The 22,443-nt window shown below is 46.1% G+C and overlaps 2 protein-coding genes across 4 annotated transcripts; one reads left to right on the top strand and one right to left on the bottom strand.

Moving 5' to 3' along the window:
• Nucleotides 1–621: 621 nt before the first annotated feature.
• TRIM15 (tripartite motif containing 15) lies at nt 622–12,557 on the bottom strand. Of its 2 annotated transcripts, XM_032271845.1 has the most exons (8): nt 12,135–12,557; nt 9,908–9,971; nt 6,038–6,133; nt 4,780–5,010; nt 4,055–4,077; nt 2,688–2,803; nt 2,295–2,327; nt 864–1,489 (listed from the first exon to the last, which is right to left on the bottom strand). In XM_032271845.1, exons 1-8 carry the CDS (start codon nt 12,191–12,193, stop codon nt 972–974), a joined length of 1,140 nt encoding a protein of 379 aa, XP_032127736.1. In that variant the 5' UTR covers nt 12,194–12,557; the 3' UTR covers nt 864–971. The 2 variants fall into 2 exon arrangements, with proteins under 2 accessions (XP_032127735.1, XP_032127736.1); XM_032271844.1 differs by lacking the exon at nt 12,135–12,557 and having other exon boundaries at nt 622–1,489; nt 9,908–10,449.
• A 35-nt stretch (nt 12,558–12,592) lies between these two features.
• Nucleotides 12,593–22,301, top strand: TRIM10 (tripartite motif containing 10). Of its 2 annotated transcripts, XM_032271843.1 has the most exons (8): nt 12,593–13,375; nt 14,529–14,624; nt 15,146–15,376; nt 16,382–16,404; nt 16,712–16,827; nt 18,115–18,147; nt 19,754–19,929; nt 20,306–22,301. In XM_032271843.1, exons 1-8 carry the CDS (start codon nt 12,947–12,949, stop codon nt 20,366–20,368), a joined length of 1,167 nt encoding a protein of 388 aa, XP_032127734.1. In that variant the 5' UTR covers nt 12,593–12,946; the 3' UTR covers nt 20,369–22,301. The 2 variants fall into 2 exon arrangements, with proteins under 2 accessions (XP_032127734.1, XP_032127733.1); XM_032271842.1 differs by having other exon boundaries at nt 19,754–22,301.
• The last annotated feature ends 142 nt before the right edge of the window (nt 22,302–22,443 follow it).

The raw sequence follows: 22,443 nt of genomic DNA, 5'->3' as shown, positions 1-22,443 counted from the left end.
GATTTTTTCAGAGGTTAGGGTGGGAGGTGAGAATGAGTGTTCCACTGGAGAGGAGAAAGGGTAGGGGTTGGGGCAACCATCAACTGTATAGGGATTTACACTTTGCTTTGTAAAGTTATTTTAACCTGTGGTCTGTTTCTGTGTTCAAATAATAACAGCAATATTGAGAGGTTAGTTAGACCTGAGCAAAAGCCTCATTTTATTTAACAGTGGGGCCTGGTGATTGTCCCACTGTCATCAGGGGTGTCCTGAGTAAAACAAGGAACAGGACTGTGTCTTGGTCACAGAGGGATCAGCACCCATCCTCTCTGCATCTACTCCCCCAACCCATCTCTGCCCCAAATTGCCAACACAGGCAGATTCCACTGGATCTAAGCCTTCAGCCTCATCCACACTAATTAGACACATGGAATGCAGAGGTCTGTGAGTCACACTTTCTTAGGACATTCTCTGCAAGTCTAGAGAAATGACCAGTAGGGATGGGAAAGGAAGGGACCCTGGGGTCCACCCAGGGCTGCTGAAAAGGCCCTAAGCCCTACAAAGGTGGAGGGATCTTCAGGTGTGTGTCAAAGTACGAAGTTAACTGTATAAATTAATGCAAGTGCAACAAAACCCTGGTTATTCCCACGATGATTATTTTGAAGCAGTTTAAACATTTTATTTTAGGTTTTTTTTTTCTCCCCGCACCCCAAAGCCCTCGGGTTCCTAGGTTGGCTGCTGCCCTAAGCCGAGTCCCCTGTGGTTCTGCACTGGAAGGTGCAGAGAAGGCCGCAGCGTCACGGGGACGTTCAGGACGTCAGGGAGCTGAGGGCCTAAGATAAAGTAAAAACAACGGCTGTTCCAGACTTAGGTCCCCTGTCCTCTCGCCTCACGCGGGCACAGGGGTCCACCCGGGCCGCGAGCTGGCCAGGGGCTGAGCTGGATCCCAGGGCGCCACGGTCCCCGCTTCACTGCCTTTCGCGCGCCCCACTTCAGCCATTCAGGGTAAGGCAGGAACCTTTTTTCCAGACGGCAAAGAAAGGGAAGACTTTGCCGGAGAAAGAGGCAGTGAAGGTGAAGATGGGCTCCCGGGTCTGGGCGTTGAGGAGGGTCACCAGCCCCGCCTCGTAGTCCAGGGCGACGCCCACGCCGCGCGGGATCTCGCTGAGCCGCAGGTCGGTGCCCGGGGCGGTGCTGGCCCAGCACTGCTGGTGCGAGATGATCACGGCCCAGACGCCGTCCTCGGCGCTGAGGCCCATCTCCCCCTTCCTGCTCACCCCCTCCGCGGCCACCCCCACCGTGCAGCCGCCGCCGTCGCCCAGCTGCAGGTCCACCTGCCAGCGGTGGCGCCCCGAGGAGAAGCCGGGGAAGCCCAGCACCGCCGGGAGGCCGTCGAAGCGCAGGGGGCTGTCTCGTAGGTTCTTCTTCTGCCCGGTGTACCTCACTGACTTCCTGTCTTCCGAGAGGGCCAGGCTCCGGCTGGCGGTCTGGGGGTCCAGAGTGATGACCCCTAGAGGGAGGAGGGCGCAGACCTCAACAGCGGGCGGCAGCCACAGCTGCTCCTAGAGCAGGCAACGCGAGAGGGAGTTAGGAGCACTGACTGGGGCAGCCTGCTCTTGGGCCACTTCTCTGAACAGTCCTTCTACCTAATCGGCAAGTGGTGCTGCAAGGGTTTGCTTCTCAAAGTGTAGGGGGAGGGGCCAGCAGCAACCCCATCGCCCTGGAGCTTGTTAGAAATGCAGAATCTTGGACCCCATCCCACCGTACTAAATCAGAATCTGCATTTTAACAGGATCCCTAGGAGACCTTTCTGCATGTCGGGTTTGAAAAGCACTGATCTATACCAGAGTGAGGTGATGCTTGTGGAAACAATTTCTAAATTAAGCACCAATTAAAAACAAATGTGATTTTAAAAATTGAACATTATTTGTTCAAATCAATAGAGTCCAGCACAATGCTGCTTAGAAATCTAGGGCTTGATATTTTTTTAACCAGTATTATCTATACAACTAGATGACATTAATTAAGCACTTACTATGAGTCAGGTAATATACTAAGCTCTTTGCATGTGTTAATTCATTTTGTCCTCACAGCTACTTATGGGACAGGTACAGTACTTTTTTCCCCTTCATTTTACTGATAAATAAATATTGTGGGACAGAGGCTTAATAACTAGCTCAGTGTCTCAGAGCTACCAAAGCTGAATCAGGAACCCAAGCAATCACGCTCCAGAATTCATGCATTATATTGCTCTGTTTGCTGCCATGGACTGAATGGGTGAATGGAAGAATGACCCTAAATCCCAAGCTGTTTACCTGAATCTGTTTCCAGATGATGCACCAAGTTTTCTGAGGGAAGCAGAAATAGAAAGAGAGATCTGTGACTTATTACTTCTTACAGGTATCCCCAGGGGCAAGGTGTCTTGAGTACAATGTGAAGATGAGGACAGAGGCTGTGGCTTCTGCTGTGGACTAGTGGAGGAGAAGTGGTCCTCACCCTCCTGGACTCTCAGTCCAGAACCTGTCCTTAGGAAGTGGAAGAGATGCTCTGGGAATGGTGCCCCTGAGTCAGTTGAGATCACTAAGGGAAGGATCTGGGGAGGGAAGATGTCTTGAGCCAGTTTTTGAAGGCAGAGAAGAATGGAGATGGGTGGAAGGCAGGAGGGCAGCTAATGGAACTGGGGAAAACTGAGGCTCCTTCCCCTTTACCTGAGAACATCCTCATCATCTCTGGGAGGGGAAGTATTTTCCTGTGGAGATCACGGATCTTCTGGACAAGGTCAGGAGAAATGGCCTCAGGACTCACAAAAGTCTTCATCTCACACCTGCAGACAGGTTGATAACCAGTTAGCTCCAAATTCCAAAAACAAATGTTTGGGTGAGACCCAGTGAAGGTAAAAAATCAAACTAAAGAATGATCTGATGTCTGTGGTGAATAATCAATCAGATTGAGTATCATTTATTTACTTTTGCTAGAAATGTGTAGTTAGTAAAGTTGTAGGCATTTCAGTTAACCTAAGAGGAACTAACAATAATTACTTCTCAAGAATTGGAGAAGTAGGCCCCTGTAGGAGAGTGTTTGGACTTGTGTGGGCTGAGGGACAGAGATCATTACCCATTAAAGCCTCTAGAGGGCAACAGGGTACCATTTGAAAACAGCTTTAAACTACCCTTCTGTGCACTACTATTTGTAAAAGAAAAGAGGCTAGAAGGGAAGAGAAACAAGATAAAAGAAAATATATATTGCAATGAAAAAGCTCCTGATTCTGGTCCCAGCTCAGTCCTCATTAGATACTCGCTGCATGACCTTGAGCACTCTTCACCCCCCAGGTCTCAGTTTCATCAGACTGGAAGATCTCCAAGCCCTTCTAGATCTAAACCTCTAATACTCTTTGAAAAGTATGTTTGAAGACACTTCCTGATTCATGGACCCTGGGCTTATCCTCCCTGTGCATGAATAGGCACAAAGCACGTGACAAGTGTTCCCTAGTCACTACACCTCTTCTCATCTCAGTGCAGACTGCTAATGCTTGCAGCAGACAGGGAAGGAAAGGGGCATGCCTTTACAATGCCTCTGGCTCCTGCTGGCTGTCTTTTGGCAGCAGCTTTAGAAAATTCTGAAGGAAACAAGAGATGTGTGTAAAAAAATGAATGAATGAAAGAATAGGCTGGTATTCCTGGTTTCCATGCTTATCATAGTCTACAGAAAGCATTTCCCCTTTGAATTACATTTTAAATGGTGTTAGATACTGACTCAAGTACTAATAATTGCATAGATTAAATAAATGTTCCTGGATCAACCTAAAACATGATTATCATTTATAACTTCACTTCTAGGGGAAAAATGTGTCCCCAATACCAACCAATTAGTTTAAAAATTAACCTTTAGAACACAAATCTTTAGTGAGTTTGGACTGTTTGTGCACGGGTGAATGAGACAGTGTCTGCCAGAGTGCCTTTGCTTTCCTGGAAGAGGGGAAGTGGGTGGAAGTAAGGGCCCCTGCCCCTGCCCTTGCCCCTGCCCCTTTAGTCTTCATGTTGAGTGAAAGGAGGCAGGACTGGGGAGTGGACCCTACCTGCTCTGGTTGATTCTGACATCCTACAAAAGAAAGACAAGAACATGCATTTAGTTTTCATAAATCGTTCCTGTTAGGGATTGTGTACATCCTTTTTTCCTTAAAATGTGAGCTAAAAACTCTCTTCCTGCAGAGAGCTGTCCTGTTCAATTACCTACTCATTCAATTGTTCTTTTACATAACGCTTTCCTACTAATTTGTGCCTCTGTAGTCAGTTCATTTGTGCTGGTTTCTCTGTTTCAGCCTTATTGTGGGTGGGTTGTGTCTGCAGTGATTAGGAAGTGGTGGAGAGCAGGGACCTGCCTTCAGTTATCAGCTGAACCTGATGTGAACCGGGATCACATATTCATAACCACAGCAGACATCAGTTATTGAGTTCTTTCTGTGTACCAGGGACCATGCTAAGCATTTTATATGGAATGTTAGAAGTTTGCAACAACTTTATGAGGGAGGTGCTGTTGTCATCCCCATGTTTAGAGAGCTTAAGAGACTCACTCAAGTCACACAATTGGAAGAGCCAACATTCAAATCCAAGACTGTCTGACCCTAAAGCCCTTAACATGACCACATTGTATCACTTGGGCAAGTCTCCAGCCCCTCTGGGTCTGCATTCCCATAACTTCTCTCGACTTCCCTTTTCTGCCTCTCTCCAGCCCACAGCGTGGTGCCCACCCCCTTCCCATGGAGTCCCACTCCTATCCCACCAAGTGTGAGGTGTCTCTCACTTTTAGAAGCTCACTTGCTGGCTGCTGGCACTTCTCCTCCAGCTCCTTGACCTGGGCTCCAAGCCGGGTGACTTCCTCAGAGACCTTTGTGATGTATTCATCCCTCTCCTTCCGGATCTGCTGCTCTAGTTCCCTCAGCCTGGCCAGCAGGAGACACTGCTGGTACTCCAGCTCCTGCTGCAGCCTCTCAAAAGCTGTTTCCACCTGATGCTTCTTGCTTTCAATCTGAGCCTGCAAGGGATAAAAGACAGACATGGTTAGGAAGGGGCTCAGAGATAGTGCCCAGGATGATCATCTATGTACTTCTTATTGATTAAGAGGAATAGGGAGTAACTAGTTCCGAGACTCATTCCACCTGTGAATACGCCTAGAAGAAGATAGGTCTCAGGATGAACTTACCAATGACAAGGGCTGTGCTTCTGCCTTAGCTAGAGATTCTAATAACGCTACATTCTGCTCTCAGAACAATGTTGAACTTTTCAAAAATATTTCCACAACTACAATACCATCTTAACCCTACTATACCTTCTTAGAGTTAGGTGGGGAAGACTGTAGTCATTTCTTAGAGACCAAAGAAAGTTGTGATTGGAGTCAATACACCTTAGTGGGAGAGTGTGTGATTTTGGTCTTAGCCATGGAAATCACCCTCTATAGGGCATACTTTGATGAGAGCTGAGGGATGGTGGAGAGATTGTTTTGTCCCCATATTGTCTCCTTGGTCAAGGTACCAGAAATCCCCACACTCCGATTCCTCCATAACTTTATAGCATGAAAAAAGAGGCGTGAGGGAGCCAGATGCAGCCACACCATCAGCCTACTGTCCTCAAGGTCAACCTTGGTCAGGACTAGAACCCTGACACTAATATACACCTTCTGACGCCAAGCTTCCCATCTGAAGGTGGTGTATTTAGGAAGACAGACTAGGATGGAAAGAACAATGGATTAAGGGTCAAGAGATCCAGGTTCATTATGAACTTGGGCTTTGCTATGTGGCCTTGAGAACATTGCTTTTCTGGACCTCAGTTTTCTGCTCTGTAAAATGTGATATGTAAGATGGATCTTGTATTAGAAGACATCAGAACCACTTCCAGTGCTGATGGTCTGAGATCCCAAATGCCTTTGTGCAGCCACAGGAAGGTGAATGAGAGTAGTTTGCCAGTTCTTTTCAGCCAGGCAACAGATACCAGCCAACAGTTTTCCCCAGAGTCTGTTAAGAAAAACCTTCAAAGGAAAAGGTAGCCAGTGATGTGGCCTGTACCAGCAGTGCTTGAAGCTTCTGGTCTTCTCCACACTTTACATCCTCAATCTCATCTCTCTCCATGCTCAGGGCTTCCAGTCGACTCCTGAGACGATCCTGTGGGGAGAAGAATGGGTGGACAGAGGTGGCTGAATTCATAATTCAACTCACAAATATTAATTACCACATCCTGGGCACACGGCTGAGTGCTGAGGGATTCGAAGGTGGAAAAGGCCCAGTCCTTGTTCCTAAAGAGATCACTATCTAGGAATAAGTCAGTTTCAAGTGATTAAAATACAGACAGATAAATGCAGTAGTTCAGGGGTGCACACAGTGAGATGGGAACACAGAGGACAGCTCTGCCTGTAGGCCTAAGGGAAGGTTTAGAAAGCAGAAAACATTTACAGTGCGCCTTGAAAGATACATTTCCAGTTGAATAGAGAGGGAGAGAAAACGACTTAGTGCTCCTGAATTGTGTACTTAAGAAGAGAGAGGCGGGGTGTGATGGCTCATGCCTGTAATCCTAGCACTTTGAGAAGCTGAGGTGGGCAGATCGTGAGGTCATGAAATCAAGACCATTCTGGCTAACATGGTGAAATCCTGTCTCTACTAAAAATACAAAAATTAGCTGGGTGTGGTAATGCATGCCTGTAATCCCAGCTACTAGAGAGGCTGAGGCAGGAGAATTGCTTGAACCCTGGAGGCAGAGGTTGCAGTGAGCTGAGATCACACCACTGCACTCCAGTCTGGTGACAGAGCGAGACTCTGTCTCAAAGAGAGAGAGAGAGAGAGAGATGGGAGGAGGAGAGAAGAGTATTCTAGGAGAAAGAGACTGAGTGCAAAAAGTATTGGAAGCAGGAATGAATAAGACAGTTCAGGAAAAAACAGCAAGCGCAGCTCAGTCTGGCTGGACACATCTGAGCGATGAGGCTGGACAGGGAGGCAGGATCCCGACTACGAAGGGCCTTGAATATTTTGCTAAAGACACTGGACTTTCAGCCACCATTTTGGCCGGCGCAGTGGGTTGCTCAGATTCTAGCGCCGGGAATCAACAAGTTGGACGTCCATTCAGAAACCCAACTATAAAGACGGTAATTATAAAGACCACAGATGGATAAATCTATAAAGAAGGGAAGAAAACAGCCTAAAAAGGCTGAGAATACCGAAACTCAGAACGCCTCTCCCTCTGCAGGGGATCACAGTTCCTCATCAGAAACAGAACAAGGCCTGATGGAGAAAGACTGTGTTCCATTAGCAGAAGCAGGCTTTAAAAAGTGGATGATAAGAAACTTCTGGGAATTAAAAGAACTTGTTCTAACCCAATGCAAAGAAACTAAGAACTTTGAAAAAAGGTTTGACGAAATGCTAAAAATAACACACAATTTAGAGAGGAATATAAGTGAATTAATGGAGCTGAAAAATACAACACGAAAACTTCGCAAACTATGCACAAGTTTTAAGAGCTGAATTGATCAAGCAGAAGAAAAGATATTAGAGGTCGAAGACCAACTTCATGAAATAAAACAAAAAGACAAGATTAGAGAAAAAAGGATAAAAAAGAACGAGCAAAGTCTCCAAGAAATATGGGACTATGTGAAAAGACCTAATCTACATTTGATAGGTGTACCTGAATGTGATGAAGAGAATCAATCCAAGCGGGAAAATACGCTTCAGGACATTATTCAGGAAAAAACTTTCCCAATCTAGCAAGGCAGGACAATATTCAACTCCAGATAATACACAGAACACCACAAAGATATTCCTCAAGAGACCAACCTCAAGGCACATAATCGCCAGATTCACCAGGGTTGAAATGAAAGAGAAAATACTGAGGGCAGCCAGAAAGAAAGGTCGGGTTACCCATAAAGGGAAGCCTGTCAGACTCACAGCAGATCTCTCAGCAGAAACCCTACAAGATAGAAGAGAGTGGGGGCCAATATTCAACATCCTTAAAGAAAAGAACTTTCAACCCAGAATTTTACATCCAGCCAAACTAAGCTTCATAAGCGAAGGAAAAATAAAATCTTTTGTGAACAAGCAAGCACTCAGAGATTTCATCACCACCAGGCCTGCTTTACAAGAGCTTCTGAAAGAACCACTACAAATAGAAAGGAACAGCCAGTATCAGCCTTTCTAAAAAAATGCCAAAAAATAAAGAACATCAACATAATTAAGAAATTGCATCAATTAATGGGCAAAACAGCCAGCCAACATTAAATGACAGCATCAAACTCATATATATTGTTACTAATTCTAAATTCAAATCGACTAAATCCCCCAATCCAAAGACACAGACAGGCAAAAAAAGCCAAGACCCATTGGTATGCTACATCCAGATCCATCTCACATGCAAGGATACACAAAGACTCAAAACAAAGGGATGGAGAAAAATTTACCAACCAAATGGAGAGCAAAAATAAATAAATAGAAAGCAGGAGTTGCAATTTTTGCTGATAAAATAGACTTCAAAGCAACAAAGATCAAAAGAAGCAAAGAAGGATATTACGTAAAGATAAAAGGATCAATGTAACAAGAAGAGCTAAAGATCCTAAATATATATGCACCCAATACAGAAATACCCAGATATATAAGACTTATAAAGAGACTTGGACTCCCACACAGTAATAGTGGGAGACTTACAGATCAATGAGACAGAAAGCTAACATCGAAATTCAGGACTTGAACTCAGATCTGGAACAAGTAGACTTAATCAACATTCATAGAGCTCTCCACTTTAAATACACAAAATATATACTCTTATCAGTACTACAGCACACGTATTTACAGGCTTAAATGAAATATTGGTTGGCTGCTTGTTAATTATTTTCTTCCCTCTTTTTTTTTTGTCTCTATTATTAAACATAATTACAGACATACCCATTTTTAGACTGTATTTTAGCCCGGGCAATAAAGCAACACCCCTGTTCTCTCTCCCTCTTCCTCTTCCTCTTTCTTCCTTTCCTTTATTCTTTCCTTTTTCTTTCTTTTTTTTTTTAAATTTTCTTTTTCTTTCTTTCTCTCTTTCTTTCTCAAAAAAAAAAAAAAAGACTAAAGTTTTAAGGAATACATTTGAAAATTCTCAAAAAAAAAAAAAAAAGACACTGGACTTTCTTTGGGCACTAGGGATACGTGGACAGATTCTGAGCAGAGGAGTGACTTTGGGTTTTAGGAAGACCTGTCTCCCAGCAGATTGGAAGGTGACTAGAAAAAGTGAGAACGGAGACAGGGAATACACTGGAGACCGCAAAGTTTGGGCAAGAGACGGGGAGATCCTGGCTGTGGGAATAAGTCAGAATTAAAGATTCAGGAGATGTTTCTGAGGAAACCACTTCCAGACCTGGTGACTGGATGACAAGAGCGAGATCTGAGAGGCTGATGGGAATGGAAAGTGCCGGAGACCAGACGGGGAATTCTCACAATTCTGGGCTACTGCCGCCCTCCTTTTCTGAAGAAGAGCAGCACTAACCGGTTCCTTTTCCCAGCTCCTCCCACCTCTCTGCGGCAGTCAGGGCCCTGTAAATCCCGTATCCAGTGTGGATCTTGGGAGAACAAGTTCACCCTGCCCATAACCCACAGAAGATCCCACTCGGCACTGGGCTTTCCTATCACAGTGAGTGAAGCCAAGTCTCTAGTTCTGTGCACCCCACCTCTGTGGAGTCCTCTGAGAGCTGGAGCTGAAGTTCCCACAGCCCGCGAACAAGTTCCCACATCCGCACATCAGAGTGGAGCTCTATCTGTCTTCAGTGTGGGAATGTCTCAAAGTTCCTATAGCCTTAGGATCCCCTGATGTGGAAGCCAGGCCTTTCATCCAGATCCCCACCCCATTCCCTCCCCTCATCACAGGATATCATCCTGCCCCAAACAGGCCCTAGGTGAAGCCACACTTCTTACCCGGTAGGGCTGAATGGCCTCGTCCAGGAACCTCACGGTGTGCGCCTGGTGCGAGGGGCCCTCCCTGCAGAACACACAGAGGAAGTCGGTGTCATTCTCGCAGAAGAAGTAGATCTTCTCGCCGTGCTCCTCGCAGTAAGTCTCCCCCAGCGGGCCCAGGGGCACAGGGGCCATGGGCGTCTCTGCCTCCTCCTCCCTTTGGCAGAGCGGGCAGAGCAGGATCTTGCCTGAGGGCTGGGCCCCCATCTGGGAGAGCTTGGGGAGGCAGAGCCGGCAGAAGGTGTGTCCACAGGGAGCGGTCACTGCATCCTCCAGCGGCCCCGCACAGCAGGTACAGGCGGGCGGCTCCTGGACCACCTTTAGGGACGGGGTTGAGGGCATCACGGTGCCTTCCCAGCCCGTCCACTCAGACCTCTCCCTCAGTCCACGCGAATTCCCTTCCCCTGAAATCGAGTCACAATTATAGGAAACACAGAGGGGAAGTACTGCAAGGCTGAGAGAGAAAGGCAGGAATGTCAGCACAGGGAAGCCACCTGGCTCCGCCTCTTGTGCTCCCTAGAACCCTGGGCCACCACCCATCAGCAGAGTGGGTCCAAACTCCAGGGCGTCTGGAATTACCCAGCATTTCCCAGTAGCGGCCAATAAGCCAGTTTTTTTTTCTTTTTCACCCAGGCTGGAGTGCAGTGGCATGATCTCAGCTCACTGCAACCTCTGCCTCCCGGGTTCAAGCGATTCTCCTGCTTCAGCCTCCTGAGTAGCTGGGATTAAAGGCACATGCCACCACGCCCGGCTAATTTTTGTATTTTTAGTAGAGATGGGGTTTCACTAAGTTGGTCAAGCTGGTCTCCAAGTCCTGACCTCGTGATCCGCCTGCCTTGGCCTCCCAAAGTTCTGGGGTTACAGGCATGAGCCACCGCGCCTGGCCCAGTAAGCCAGTTCTTTACTCCTGGCTCCTTCTGGTCCCTGGGGTGGAGAAAAGAGCACATTATGAGGTCACAGGGAGATGGGATTTCCTAGAATCTCTAGACCACAGAGGCTGGGGAGAATTGGAGAGCAGACGCTTCCTGTCAGATTGAGCAGGTGGGAGCCATAAACTTCTGGCTTTGAGGCGTGCCCGCAGCATCAAAGTCCAGGCTGGAGTGAGAGGTGTGGACTTCCGGAGACTCTGCGAGAAGGGTGTGGGGGCACACTGTTTCGACACTGCAGGTCGGCGTGTAAGGATTGCTCATTGGGTCCCCTCTTCTGCTCCCCTTTCCTCCCTCACCACATCTGCCTATGCTGACCCTTCCTCCCGTCCCAAATCCCCCACCACCTGGCACTACAGTCCCCGCTGGGGTTTGGGTAACATTGGACTGTCTTATTTATTTATGGATTTTTACTGTAGCAGGGAGAAGGCAAGAAACCATAATGCAAACAATTTATGTTGATACACATTAGAAAACAATTAGAAAGATAAACGATTTCAACCACATTTATCTAAGGTTTGGTACTTTTATATTATTACATTCAATTTTAACAACCCTCTACACAGACATTATTACTTTCATTTTACAGAGAAAGAAATGTAAACTGAAAGGTAAAGTAACTTTCCGAAGGTCACAGGGCTGGAAAGTCTCATGTCAGGGACGATCCCAGCCTCCTGGCTTAAAGCCCTATGCTCTTCCCACACCCCACGCCAAGATCAAGATCAGCAGCCACGGTTTTTCATCCGCTCACTCACGTCTGTGAATAAAACCAGGCCGTCCCCTATTCTCCCACTGGGTGATCAGCCCAGCCCCCTGTGGTTGTTCTTTTTTCACTAATAACTTTATCACCTCCCCTTCCCACCCACTCTTTGCTCTTCCTGCCACGAGTGCAGCCCAGAGTTAGACTGTCCAATACGTGAGCCCCCAGCCACACGTGTCTACCGAGCACTGAAATGTGGCCAGTCTGAATGGAGGCATGCTGTGTGTGTAAAATACACACCAGATTTCAAAGGCTTGGCACAAATGAAAAAATGTAAAATATCTTATTAATAACTTTTTATATGGATCATCTATTGAAATGGTAATGTTTTGGAAATATAGGACTAAATAAAATAACATCATTAAAATTACTTTCTCTGTTTAGACTATTTTTTTATGGCTACTAGGAAATTTTAAATTGCATATGTGGCTCGCATTGCATTTATGTTGAATAGCATTGCTTGGAAGACATACATTTGACAGCAAATTATTTAGTCACTTACCTTTTTACTTGTGTGCCTTGGACAAGCTGAATGACCTGGTTGGACCTCAGCTTTCTCATTTATAAAATGGAGATCCTGATAGCACTGATGTTGCAGAGCAGATACAGAAATCAGATAATATTTTAAAATTGTTTATATCAATGTAAGATGTACTGTCATTGTAAGCAAATTCTGGCCATTACTAGTTTTCTTTCCCCTCGCCAGCATAGGGAATATTCCAGCCTCCTTTGAGGCTTGCAGCAGGCCAGTTGAAGCAATACCATTGAAGTTGCTGGTGCAGTGTACACCCTGGCACAAGGACCTTATCTGAGTCCCCACACTCTCCTGCTTGCTGATGGGCAAACCCTGGGCTGGCTGATACCTCCAATCTCTCTGGAGACAGCTGGCCACATTGCAGAAAGGCTGGAGTGGCATCTCCACTCTGTGACCCAGTCTCCCACCTGGCCCCATACAAATATTTGTTTTGAAAGTAGGCAGTTGGCATATCACCACTTTGCTTCTACTGGAGGGTCTCTTGATGGACAGAAAGGAACAGTCAGCTCCTGGTTATGGTCATCTAAGGTCAACTCTGAAATGCTGTGAGCACCTCTTCCTTCCTCTCCTCTGCTATTTTCCATCTCTGCTGTTGGCAGAAGAATAACATCCTGGCCGCCAGAGATGCAAGTGTGTGATGATATGGGTGCTGGTGCATATTTCATATGTGCCTGTGTCCAGCCATGTACACATGTGGGTGTGTGAGTGTGTGGCCCAGCCCTTCCCCCTTGGCCAAGCAGAGAGGGTGACTTTGAGGAAGTCATAGCAGCAGTACCAGCATGGCCTCTGCTGCCTCTGTGACCAGCCTGGCAGATGAAGTCAACTGCCCCATCTGCCAGGGTACCCTGAGGGAGCCGGTCACTATCGACTGTGGCCACAACTTCTGCCGGGGCTGCCTTACCCGCTACTGTGAGATCCCAGGCCCAGATCCAGAGGAGTCCCCTACTTGCCCACTCTGCAAAGAACCCTTCCGTCCTGGGAGCTTCCGGCCCAACTGGCAGCTGGCTAACGTGGTAGAGAACATTGAGCGCCTCCAGCTGGTGTCCACACTGGGTTTGGGAGAGGAGGACATCTGCCAGGAGCACGGAGAAAAGATCTACTTCTTCTGTGAGGATGATGAGATGCAGTTGTGCGTGGTGTGCCGAGAGGCTGGGGAGCATGCCACCCACACCATGCGCTTCCTGGAGGATGCAGCGGCTCCCTACAGGGTAGGAAAGGGGAACTGAGGGATCCCAGGGTGGACTGGACTAAGAGAAACAGCAGAGTTGTGGGTTATTTAGGCCACCCTGAGGCCAAATTCTTTCTCCTTACTTATGTGATCACCCAGGCAGTAGACCAGGCACGGAAATTTGTGTGTATGTTTTTTCTGAGTGTGTTCTGTGTTCACTTGTGGCCAGCAGATAATGGGAGTTCAACAAATGCTTGTTGAATGAATGAGTGACCAAAATACGAGTGTGAGTGTCTGTGTCATGGATTGGATGTGTCTGAAGTTTGTATTTGAGGGAATGATTGTACAAACAGTGTGTACCTGTGTTAATGTTTGCGTGTTTAGAAGTGTGTCTGGTGTGTTTGGGTGGGAGTCTGAGTGTGTATATATTTGAGTGTGTAAGTGTAACTGAGAGTTCCTGTTTGCGAATAAATTCGTGTTTACATATATTCAGGTTGGTAAATATATGTGGCATGTCGTTTTATCTGACACTAAATGAGTGTGTGCTGGTTTTAGTTGTTTATGCATTGTCTGTGAATTGTGTATTTTAGTACAAGTCTGGGTGTGGATGTCTTAACTAGTTAATTAGCAATTGACAGTGAGAATTCTAAGGTATCTTTGAACACACATATTCTGGAGCAAATAATTTTTAAAACAATTTATCAATTATTTTTGTATTACCCAAGTTTCTTCTCCCTTCTGGAGTCATACACAGGTAATTGATTCCAGTAACAAGGGAGGGATGCTATTTGCACATGTTTCTTTGGGATGAGTCGGAAATTTGGAATGATTTCAGTGCAGGGCATATCAAGCTCAGGACTGACCACAGATACCACTTACCTGAAGCAAAACAAAGTAGGATGTTTAACCTGAAGAAATACTCAAGTGGGAAAACCAAGTCACAGCCTCTAACGGCATAGGATAAAGAGGGAAAGTCCTGATCAAAAGTCTTGGAGACAAATCAAGAGGAACAAGACTCAAAGGCAGTCTGTCAGGGCGTAAGCTCTCAGGGCAGAGAAGGCTTGGGCATTGTCAGCTAAGGAAGAGACTCCTTTCCTGGAGCCATTTCATTCCTGGAGGCAGAGGGTCAGATGACATGACAACCCTGAACAAATCATTTCCCATCTTGAGTATTTTATGTTCCTTCTCCGCAGGAACAAATACATAAGTGTCTTAAGTGTCTAAGAAAAGAAAGAGAGGAGATTCAAGAAATCCAGTCAAGAGAAAATAAAAGGATACAAGTCCTCCTGGTAGGTCATCATCCCTCCCCAGACCCCTCCCCTTCCTCAGGCTCCAGTGTCTTCCTGAAACTGAGGCAACATAGATTACAGGGCTTTGAAGTTATTAAGAGTTTAAATCCTGACTCTGACACTAATTCTATGACCTCAAGCAACTCTCCAACTTCAGTTTACTTATCTGTAAAATGGAGAGTAAAAATCATCATGACTTCATTGAATTACTGTAAACATTAAACCAGATTGTGCCTGTAAAGTAGCTCAGGGCTGTGCATATAATGTGCTTTTCATACAAGACAGGAGGTAGGGTGCCCCCACCACCTCCCCCCACACCTCCTCTGAGCCCTACCCCTTTTAGAAGCTACAGCAGATGGTGCTGAGACAGTACTGTGAATCTTGCTCCCAGACATGGGATGACAGGTGAAAAGGAAACCATGACACAGTTCCAGATCTACCTGGGGACAGGAGAAGAGGAGGAGGAGCGGGGTAGAAGGAAGAAGCAAACTTTCTCCCGGGCTCTCCTCCTGCACCCTCAGACTCAGGTGTCCACCAAGAGACAGCAGGTGATTTCTGAGTTTTCACATCTGTGCAAGTTTCTGGAGGAACAGCAGAGCATCCTCTTAGCACAGTTGGAGAGCCTGGATGGAGACATCTTGAAGCAACGGGATGAATTTGATTTCCGGGTTGCTGGGGAGATCTGCCGGTTTAGTGCTCTGATTGAAGAACTGGAGGAGAAGAATGAGAGGCCAGCAAGGGAGCTCCTGACGGTGAGGCCTGAACCTGAACCTGCCCCACCTGTGCTGTTCTGTGGCTCTTGCATCTTTGCCTTGCCTAAGCCATGTCTCCCTCACTCACACATCTCTGTATGGCAGGTGGGAGGTGGGTCAGAGGATCCGAATGTCTCAATTCTAGTCCATGCTTTTCCAAGAGTTCCTTGGTCACTTTTTGCTCTCTGGTCTCCATCTCTCCATCCCATCATCTGCCAAATAGGGAGGATACCTGCCTTAAATATTTCACACGACTTTTGTGAGGATTCAACAGTAAGATGGAAGTGAAAGTAGCACTTTGAAAAGTATTGAGTATGTTGCAAACCATTCTCTATAATGTAAATGTCACCATCCACCAGTCAGTCAGGAAGTTTGTCCTAGTCTAGCTCACTTCCTCACACTGGAGGAAAGATATTAGGGTCCTCACAAGGCATTGGAAAGGCAGCATGACTTAGAAAGATGCCCTCAGGACTGAGAAACAGAATACCTTCATATGAGACTTACCTTTGCCTCTAATGAGCAAGGGAAGGTCATTTCACCACCTTTATCCACAAAATAAAGGCTTTGGGCTCTGATTTCTAAAGATGGGTAAGCCCTAATGCTCTGTGACTTCTAGCCTTGTCCTTTTCCTGTCCAGGGCTAGAAATATATTTTGTCTTTTCCAGTCATAAAAAAAGTAGGAAGAGCCTGGGCAACATAACAAAACCTATTTCTACCAAAAAAAAAAAAATTAGCCAGGCATGGGCACATACTTGTCGTCCCAGCTACTCAGGATGCTGAGGTGGGAGGATGGCATAAGGCCAGGGGGTTGAGGCTGTAGTGAGCCATGATTACACTACTGCACTCCAGTCTGGGGACCAGAGTGAGACCCTTTATCAGATAAAAAACAAACAAATAAACAAAACAAAAACAAAAACAAAAAAACAAAAAAAGGAAAGAAAGAAAATAAAAGGAAAATGGGAAGGAGAGGCTGGAAACTGAATCCCTGGTATCTCTTTCTCCTAGGATATCAGAAGCACTCTAATAAGGTAAGCAATATAGTTTCTCTTTCTTTTCCCATATAAAAATACATACATTCACCACATGCCTAGATATTGCCATACAAATATATAACATTTTCACTTAAGGATGTAAATTTACATATAAACTTCAACATATTCAAATGCATTCTCAGGTATACCCATAGATGCCCAAAAGTGGGCAGTGGGGTTCATCCTAGAGGAAGTATGTCTGCAGAAAGTGGCACCTCCATGCCCTATTAGAAGATAACCGGCTGAGACTGGAGACATTATTAAGGATAATAATTCCCAGACCCAACCATTTCTGTGCTCCTAGATGTGAAACCAGAAAGTGCCGGAAACCAGAGTCTGTGTCCCGAGAGCTGGGCCAGCGGATTCGGGACTTCCCCCAGCAGGTCCTCCCACTGCAGAGGGAGATGAAGATGTTTCTGGGTAAGAGGACCTCAGGCCTCCACAGAGCGCAGGTGGGCATCAAGCCTGGGCTTAGGAGTGGCCTCCACGCTCTGCTGCTAAAAGGTGTGACTTTGGCAAGGCTTAGTCCTTCCTGTGCCTTGATTTCCTTATTTGCAGATTTTTATGAAATCTGCCTATTAGAATATTGCGACAATGAAGAAAGATAATAAAGGTGAATATTTCTGGCAAAACATTAAACTGATTTAAAAATAATTCAACAAATCTGATCAGTGGACATTAAACAATATGAAAAATAATGGTTAACAATATATCATTCTTAATACATTAAAAAATCCCACAGCAACATTTATAATACATGATAAGTTTTTGATGATGGTTGTTAATTAATAGCCAGCAACAGTATTTATCTTTGCCCTGTGGTAGCTGGCTCTTCCCTCCCTCCTCCTCGCTTTCCTTCTGCTAGCCTGGCTGTCGGAGTTGGACTGTCCTGTAGCAACTGTGCTCCCCTTCCTTTTCCGGAACAGGGAGTGGTGGTAGGGGAGTAGGGAGGGTTTGGAATGAGAGGAATGGGATATGGCTCTCTGCCAACCACTCCCTCACTAACCATGACAGAAGGAATGATGCCACCTATTTTTAAATGACTCACCCACAATGATGTCGCCTTAGAAGGACTTTTCCCATAAGTCTACTTCCTGCAAATACTTCCAGTGGCCTGGCAGTGAAGGAAATTTTACTTTAATCAATGCCCCTGGCATTACTCTACTATTAACTGATCATAACCTTAACACTACTTTTTTGGACCCTGGTGGCAGAGGTGACCCTAACTTGTATCAACATTTATTCTGATTGGTCACCCTGAAGCTGACCTTTGACTCTCCCCAGAATTATTTCCAATAATAATAATAAATAAATGAACCTACTTCTCTATTCATTAAGCAGATATTTCTTGAGCATTTACTCTGTCCTGGGCTCTGCAGGTACAGAGGTGAGCAAAGCAGACACGGTCCCTGCTTGCTTCGAGCTAGGGCAATGGGGCTCCCATCAGCAGCAGCAGCAGCATTGCCCAGGAGCTTTTTAGAAATACAGATGTTCAGCCCCACCCCAGAGCACCTGAATCTGAAACAGGTGTGTTTTAGCAAGTGCTCCAGGTGATTCTGATGCGAGCTTGGAACCACTGGTCTAGAGGATTCCAGCTTTATTCTTCTTGTCCCTTCCCTTTTCTGGGCCTCAGTTTTCTCATCGTTAAGTGTCTGATGGTTTTGTAAGACTAATAAAATATCATCCTGTTTTATTTCTTCTTTACAGAAAAACTATGCTGTGAGTTTGACTATGAGCCAGGTAAGCAGCCTATGTCAGAATGGGAGAGAATGAGAAGTCTTCGAAAAGGAGAGACAATTTTGTAGGATTCTATATTGGGCACTACAATAGTCATAACATACATATACTCATACATATATACATCATATGTATAGTATATATGCATAACTGTATATATACATATGTATATATATAGATTCTTGTCTGAGGGTCCAGCAGGCTCAGTTCTTCTATGAATGGCAAAACTCACCAGACAACCCCCAGCGTGTGTATAGAATACATGTGTGTGTGTGTTTGTCACATTCTTTGTAAGGTTCTCAGGAGAACCATGAAGAAAGGACAAGCACACACACATACCACATTAGTGGTGTGAAGCTCACATCCTGGTGATTCACGCACATGGAAAGCCTGTTGAGTAGATAGAAAGATTAACGCAGAATGGGATAAGGTCCATCTGGGAATGCTTTCTGGATAAAGGGAGGTTTGATCTGGGCTTATAACCATATCTTTAGAACTGTGAGGAACCCCTGCTTCCTCTCAGATGTGATTTCACAGATGACAGAAGGAAGGTGGCCTGTGGGTGGGAAAGAAATGAACAGAATGGACCCTGCAAGGCTGTTGCTTCTCAATCAACCAGCCTAAGACCCTGGGAGTCACAGAGTTGTTGGAGGGGGTTCTGTAATCCATGGATGGATCTGAATTTACAGAAGCTTCTCAACTTGTGAATACTAAAGTAACAAAATGCAAGGCTCTGCAGAAATCATTGGTGTTCGCATGTTCTCACTCATAGGCGGGTGTTGAACAATGAGAACACATGGACACAGGGAGGGGAGCACTACACACTGGGGTCAGTTGGGGGGAAATAGGGGAGGGAGGGTGGGGGGTGGGAAGCTGGGGAGAGATAGCAAGGGGAGAAATGCCAGATGTAGGTGATGGGGAGGAAGGCAGCAAATCACACTGCCACGTGTGTTCCTATGCAACAATTTTGCATGTTCTTCACATGTACCCCAAAATGTAAAATGCAATAAAATAAATAAATGGGAAAAAAAAAAAAAAAGAAATCATTGGTGTTAAAATGTGGTCCTCAGGCTCGACAGTTTTAGAATTACTGAGGCAGAGTGAATAACCCAGGGGTGAACCAGAGAGCCTGGCAGGAGGGAATACTGTAAACGAGTCACAAGTGCTCTGGGAGGAAAGCGGGGAGGAATCATGAAGGTTGGACTGAAGGGAGAAATGTCTCTGCTCTCCGGGATAGACATGGGAAGAGCGGAGAATGTGGTGTATCGGCAGCAGGAGATCCGAGCAGGCACACGCAACTTTGGAGGCCAATCAATTTGTGGTGAGCAGAAGAGCTTTCCCAAGGACCACATGGAACTAAACGAGAGCTGTCGCATCCTCTGAGGCAGGCTTCTCAGGCTTTCCATGTGTACGAATCACCTGGGCATTTTGTTAGGATGCAGATTCTGACAGTGTATATCTAACAAGTTCCCCGGTGATGCCACATTTTGGTCCACGTAGGGAGTATATATGATTTTGGTAATAGTAACACTAATGGGGAAGTTTCTAGGGCTTCCTTGGAGGTAATAACATGTCTGCTGACACCTGTCTCTTTTGGCTATCCCCACAGCTCACATTTCTCTAGACCCTCAGACTTCCCACCCCAAGCTCCTCTTGTCCGAGGACGGCCAGCGGGCTCAGTTCTCCTACAAATGGCAGAACTCGCCAGACAACCCCCAGCGTTTTGACCGGGCCACCTGTGTTCTGGCACACGCTGGCATCACAGGGGGGAGACACACGTGGGTGGTGAGTATAGATCTGGCCCACGGGAGCAGCTGCACGGTGGGCGTGGTGAGCGAGGATGTGCAGCGGAAGGGGGAGCTTCGGCTGCGGCCAGAGGAGGGGGTGTGGGCTGTGAGGCTGGCCTGGGGCTTCATCTCCGCTCTGGGCTCCTTCCCCACACGACTGGCCCTGAAGGAGCCACCCCAGCAGGTGCGGGTGTCTCTTGACTATGAAGTGGGCTGGGTGACCTTCACCAACGCTGTCACCCGAGAGCCCATCTACACCTTCACTGCCTCCTTCACTAGGAAGGTCATTCCCTTCTTTGGGCTCTGGGGCCGAGGGTCCAGTTTCTCCCTGAGCTCCTGAGAATGTGCAGTTACCTACCCTCCTCTAAGTACAGGATTCAAATCAACTCAAGTACCATGTGGACTTAATCCCTGGCTGGGTCACCTGGAAGACTTGAATAGAAACTACTGCTTTAGAAGGTGGGATGGGACCGGTTGGTAAGGGAAAGAGGAGAGGACACTCAATCTACTGATCAAGACCTTTCCCCAATGCCCAGTGGATGGCCAGGGTACCTGGGGACTCAGGCTGCTGCCAGCTCTCCTCATCACCATCGTTGCCAGGCACAGAAGTAGCTGCATAGAAAGAGCACTGGATTCGGAGTCAGAAGACCTGGGTTCTTAAACCAGCCTTGTAACCAGTTGTCTGACTTTAAGCAAGACATCACTTCTTTTCATCTTGTTTTCTTCTAATGATATTAGGGTTCATGTAATCACATTCCCTAGAAACATTTATTTTGTGTTAACCATGAACCAAGCAGTGTGGTAGCTGGTGATTTGAAAATATATAGAAAAAAAAAAAAAACACAAAACCTGTTCTGTTTCTGAAAGAGCTCTTGGGAAGACAGAGAAACATAAAGAGGAAATTACAGCACAGTGTGGTGAGTGCTATGGGAGGTCCAATCCCAGCATCATGGAAGCTCAGAGGAAGGGGCATAGCTCAGCCTGGAGGGAGAGGGTGAGTTGGGGATTGCTTTCTGAAAGGGGTGGTCTAAAGGATGCCTATGGTCAATAAGGAAAAGAAGGGAAGAAGCATCTTAAGAAGAGGAAACAGTAGAGAACTGGCTGGATGACCTATGACCCATGGAGCACTGGGACATCTCCATTGTCCTTATGGGCAGATGTGTGCCATCCCTAGCTGATAACACTCACTGCCTCCTTCCTCCTGGTGGTGCCACTTCTGGCTGAGGTAAAGGTGCAGGACCTGGGGGCAGGGGGACATAAGGGATAGCCATAAATCATAACTCAAGGACTACACTCCACCCCTGGGGAAATTGTCTTCCTGATCAGCTGATTACCAATGAGGTCAAGAAATGAGATAGTGGAAGCAAATGGGTCACAAATAGCTCAGCTGTGGGCTCAGAAATTGCTAGGTAAAAGAATTCCAGAAGGAGGCCAGGGCATAAGTTGGATGACCTGTAACCTTTAGCCTAAAGAGTGGAGACTACTGTAATGGAGACTACTGTAGTGACATCTGAGAAATGGGATGGAAGAGTCATCATGTTTTATTTTCTAGTTCTTGTCAGTATTGTATTTTCTTTTGCATAATCATGCCCTTCACTGACAGTCTTTTAAAAATCATCTCTGTTTTCTCTGCTCAGATGTAAACTACACCACTCTATCATCTCACTACTAGGTCTCCTGGGAGGAGGGGGGCCATCAGGGTGCAATCTCAAAGGCAGAGAGCACAGCGTGCTTAAGCCCAACCTTAGAATTCAACTGAGAAGTTCCACTGTTCGTCCTGAGCTCAGCAGGTAGAAAAGATATGATCAGAAGCCAGGGATTAGAGATTGAATTCCTTTCACTGGGAATGTGCAGTATCTCATTAAAATGTTGTATATTCAAAAAAATATAGACACCCGCAAGTGCTTATATAATGATAAAACATATCCAAAGCACCCAAACCTGTGATTCCACTAAAAAGTAGATCCTATTTTTCTGTTTATTTTTGTTGACTTTAGCTGTGTTTTTTAAATGGACTATTATCCTCTAAAATGTATGTGTATAAAGACCCTGGCTTGCTGCTGGGGAGCTTTACACACCTGTGTCACTCTATCTTGGTAGCTAGCCAAGATCATGCAACCAGTTAATCCGTGTCTGACCCAAGGGCTCTTAACCGCTGTGCTGCACTGCCTCACTCAGAGATAGATGCCTGCATGGGTCCTAGTGATTATTTTAATGCTGGCTACACCCCATAAGTGACTTGGATTCAGAAATACAATTTATATTTCTTCTTTTTAAATTCTCTTCTTTTTATTTTAATAGTTATATGGCAGTGAAAACAATTTCTATGTCTCACACTGAGGAATAAAACTGCTCATAAGTGAAAACACTGATGTTGGTCTGTCAGCACCTGCTTCTCCCCTAGGGTAATTTTACTTGAAGTTTACTTGTTTTTGGAGTATGCAGTCAGCACAGGAGAAGTGGATACATCCTAAGACCTGGTAACTTCAAGATAAGGTAGCTTAACGAAACT

The sequence above is a fragment of the Sapajus apella genome, unplaced genomic scaffold (genome assembly GCF_009761245.1).
Source record: "Sapajus apella isolate SASKATOON/1434 unplaced genomic scaffold, GSC_monkey_1.0 scaffold252, whole genome shotgun sequence".
Lineage (NCBI taxonomy): Eukaryota > Metazoa > Chordata > Mammalia > Primates > Cebidae > Sapajus > Sapajus apella.
Note: the sequence above shows the minus strand (reverse complement) of the source record. Positions and strands in the feature narration are given on the sequence as shown.

Coding starts and splice junctions, on each gene's coding strand:
- TRIM10 (XM_032271842.1), top strand. CDS start 12,947: ATGGCCTCTGCTGCCTCTGTGACCAGCCTGGCAGATGAAGTCAACTGC. Junction 14,625..15,145: donor AAAGGATACAAGTCCTCCTG/GTAGGTCATCAT, acceptor CTGCACCCTCAG/ACTCAGGTGTCCACCAAGAG. Junction 18,148..19,753: donor TGAGTTTGACTATGAGCCAG/GTAAGCAGCCTA, acceptor CTATCCCCACAG/CTCACATTTCTCTAGACCCT.
- TRIM15 (XM_032271844.1), bottom strand. CDS start 10,288: ATGCCCTCAACCCCGTCCCTAAAGGTGGTCCAGGAGCCGCCCGCCTGT. Junction 2,328..2,687: donor GATGATGAGGATGTTCTCAG/GTAAAGGGGAAG, acceptor TGCTTCCCTCAG/AAAACTTGGTGCATCATCTG. Junction 1,490..2,294: donor TCATCTGGAAACAGATTCAG/GTAAACAGCTTG, acceptor TCCTCCCTCTAG/GGGTCATCACTCTGGACCCC.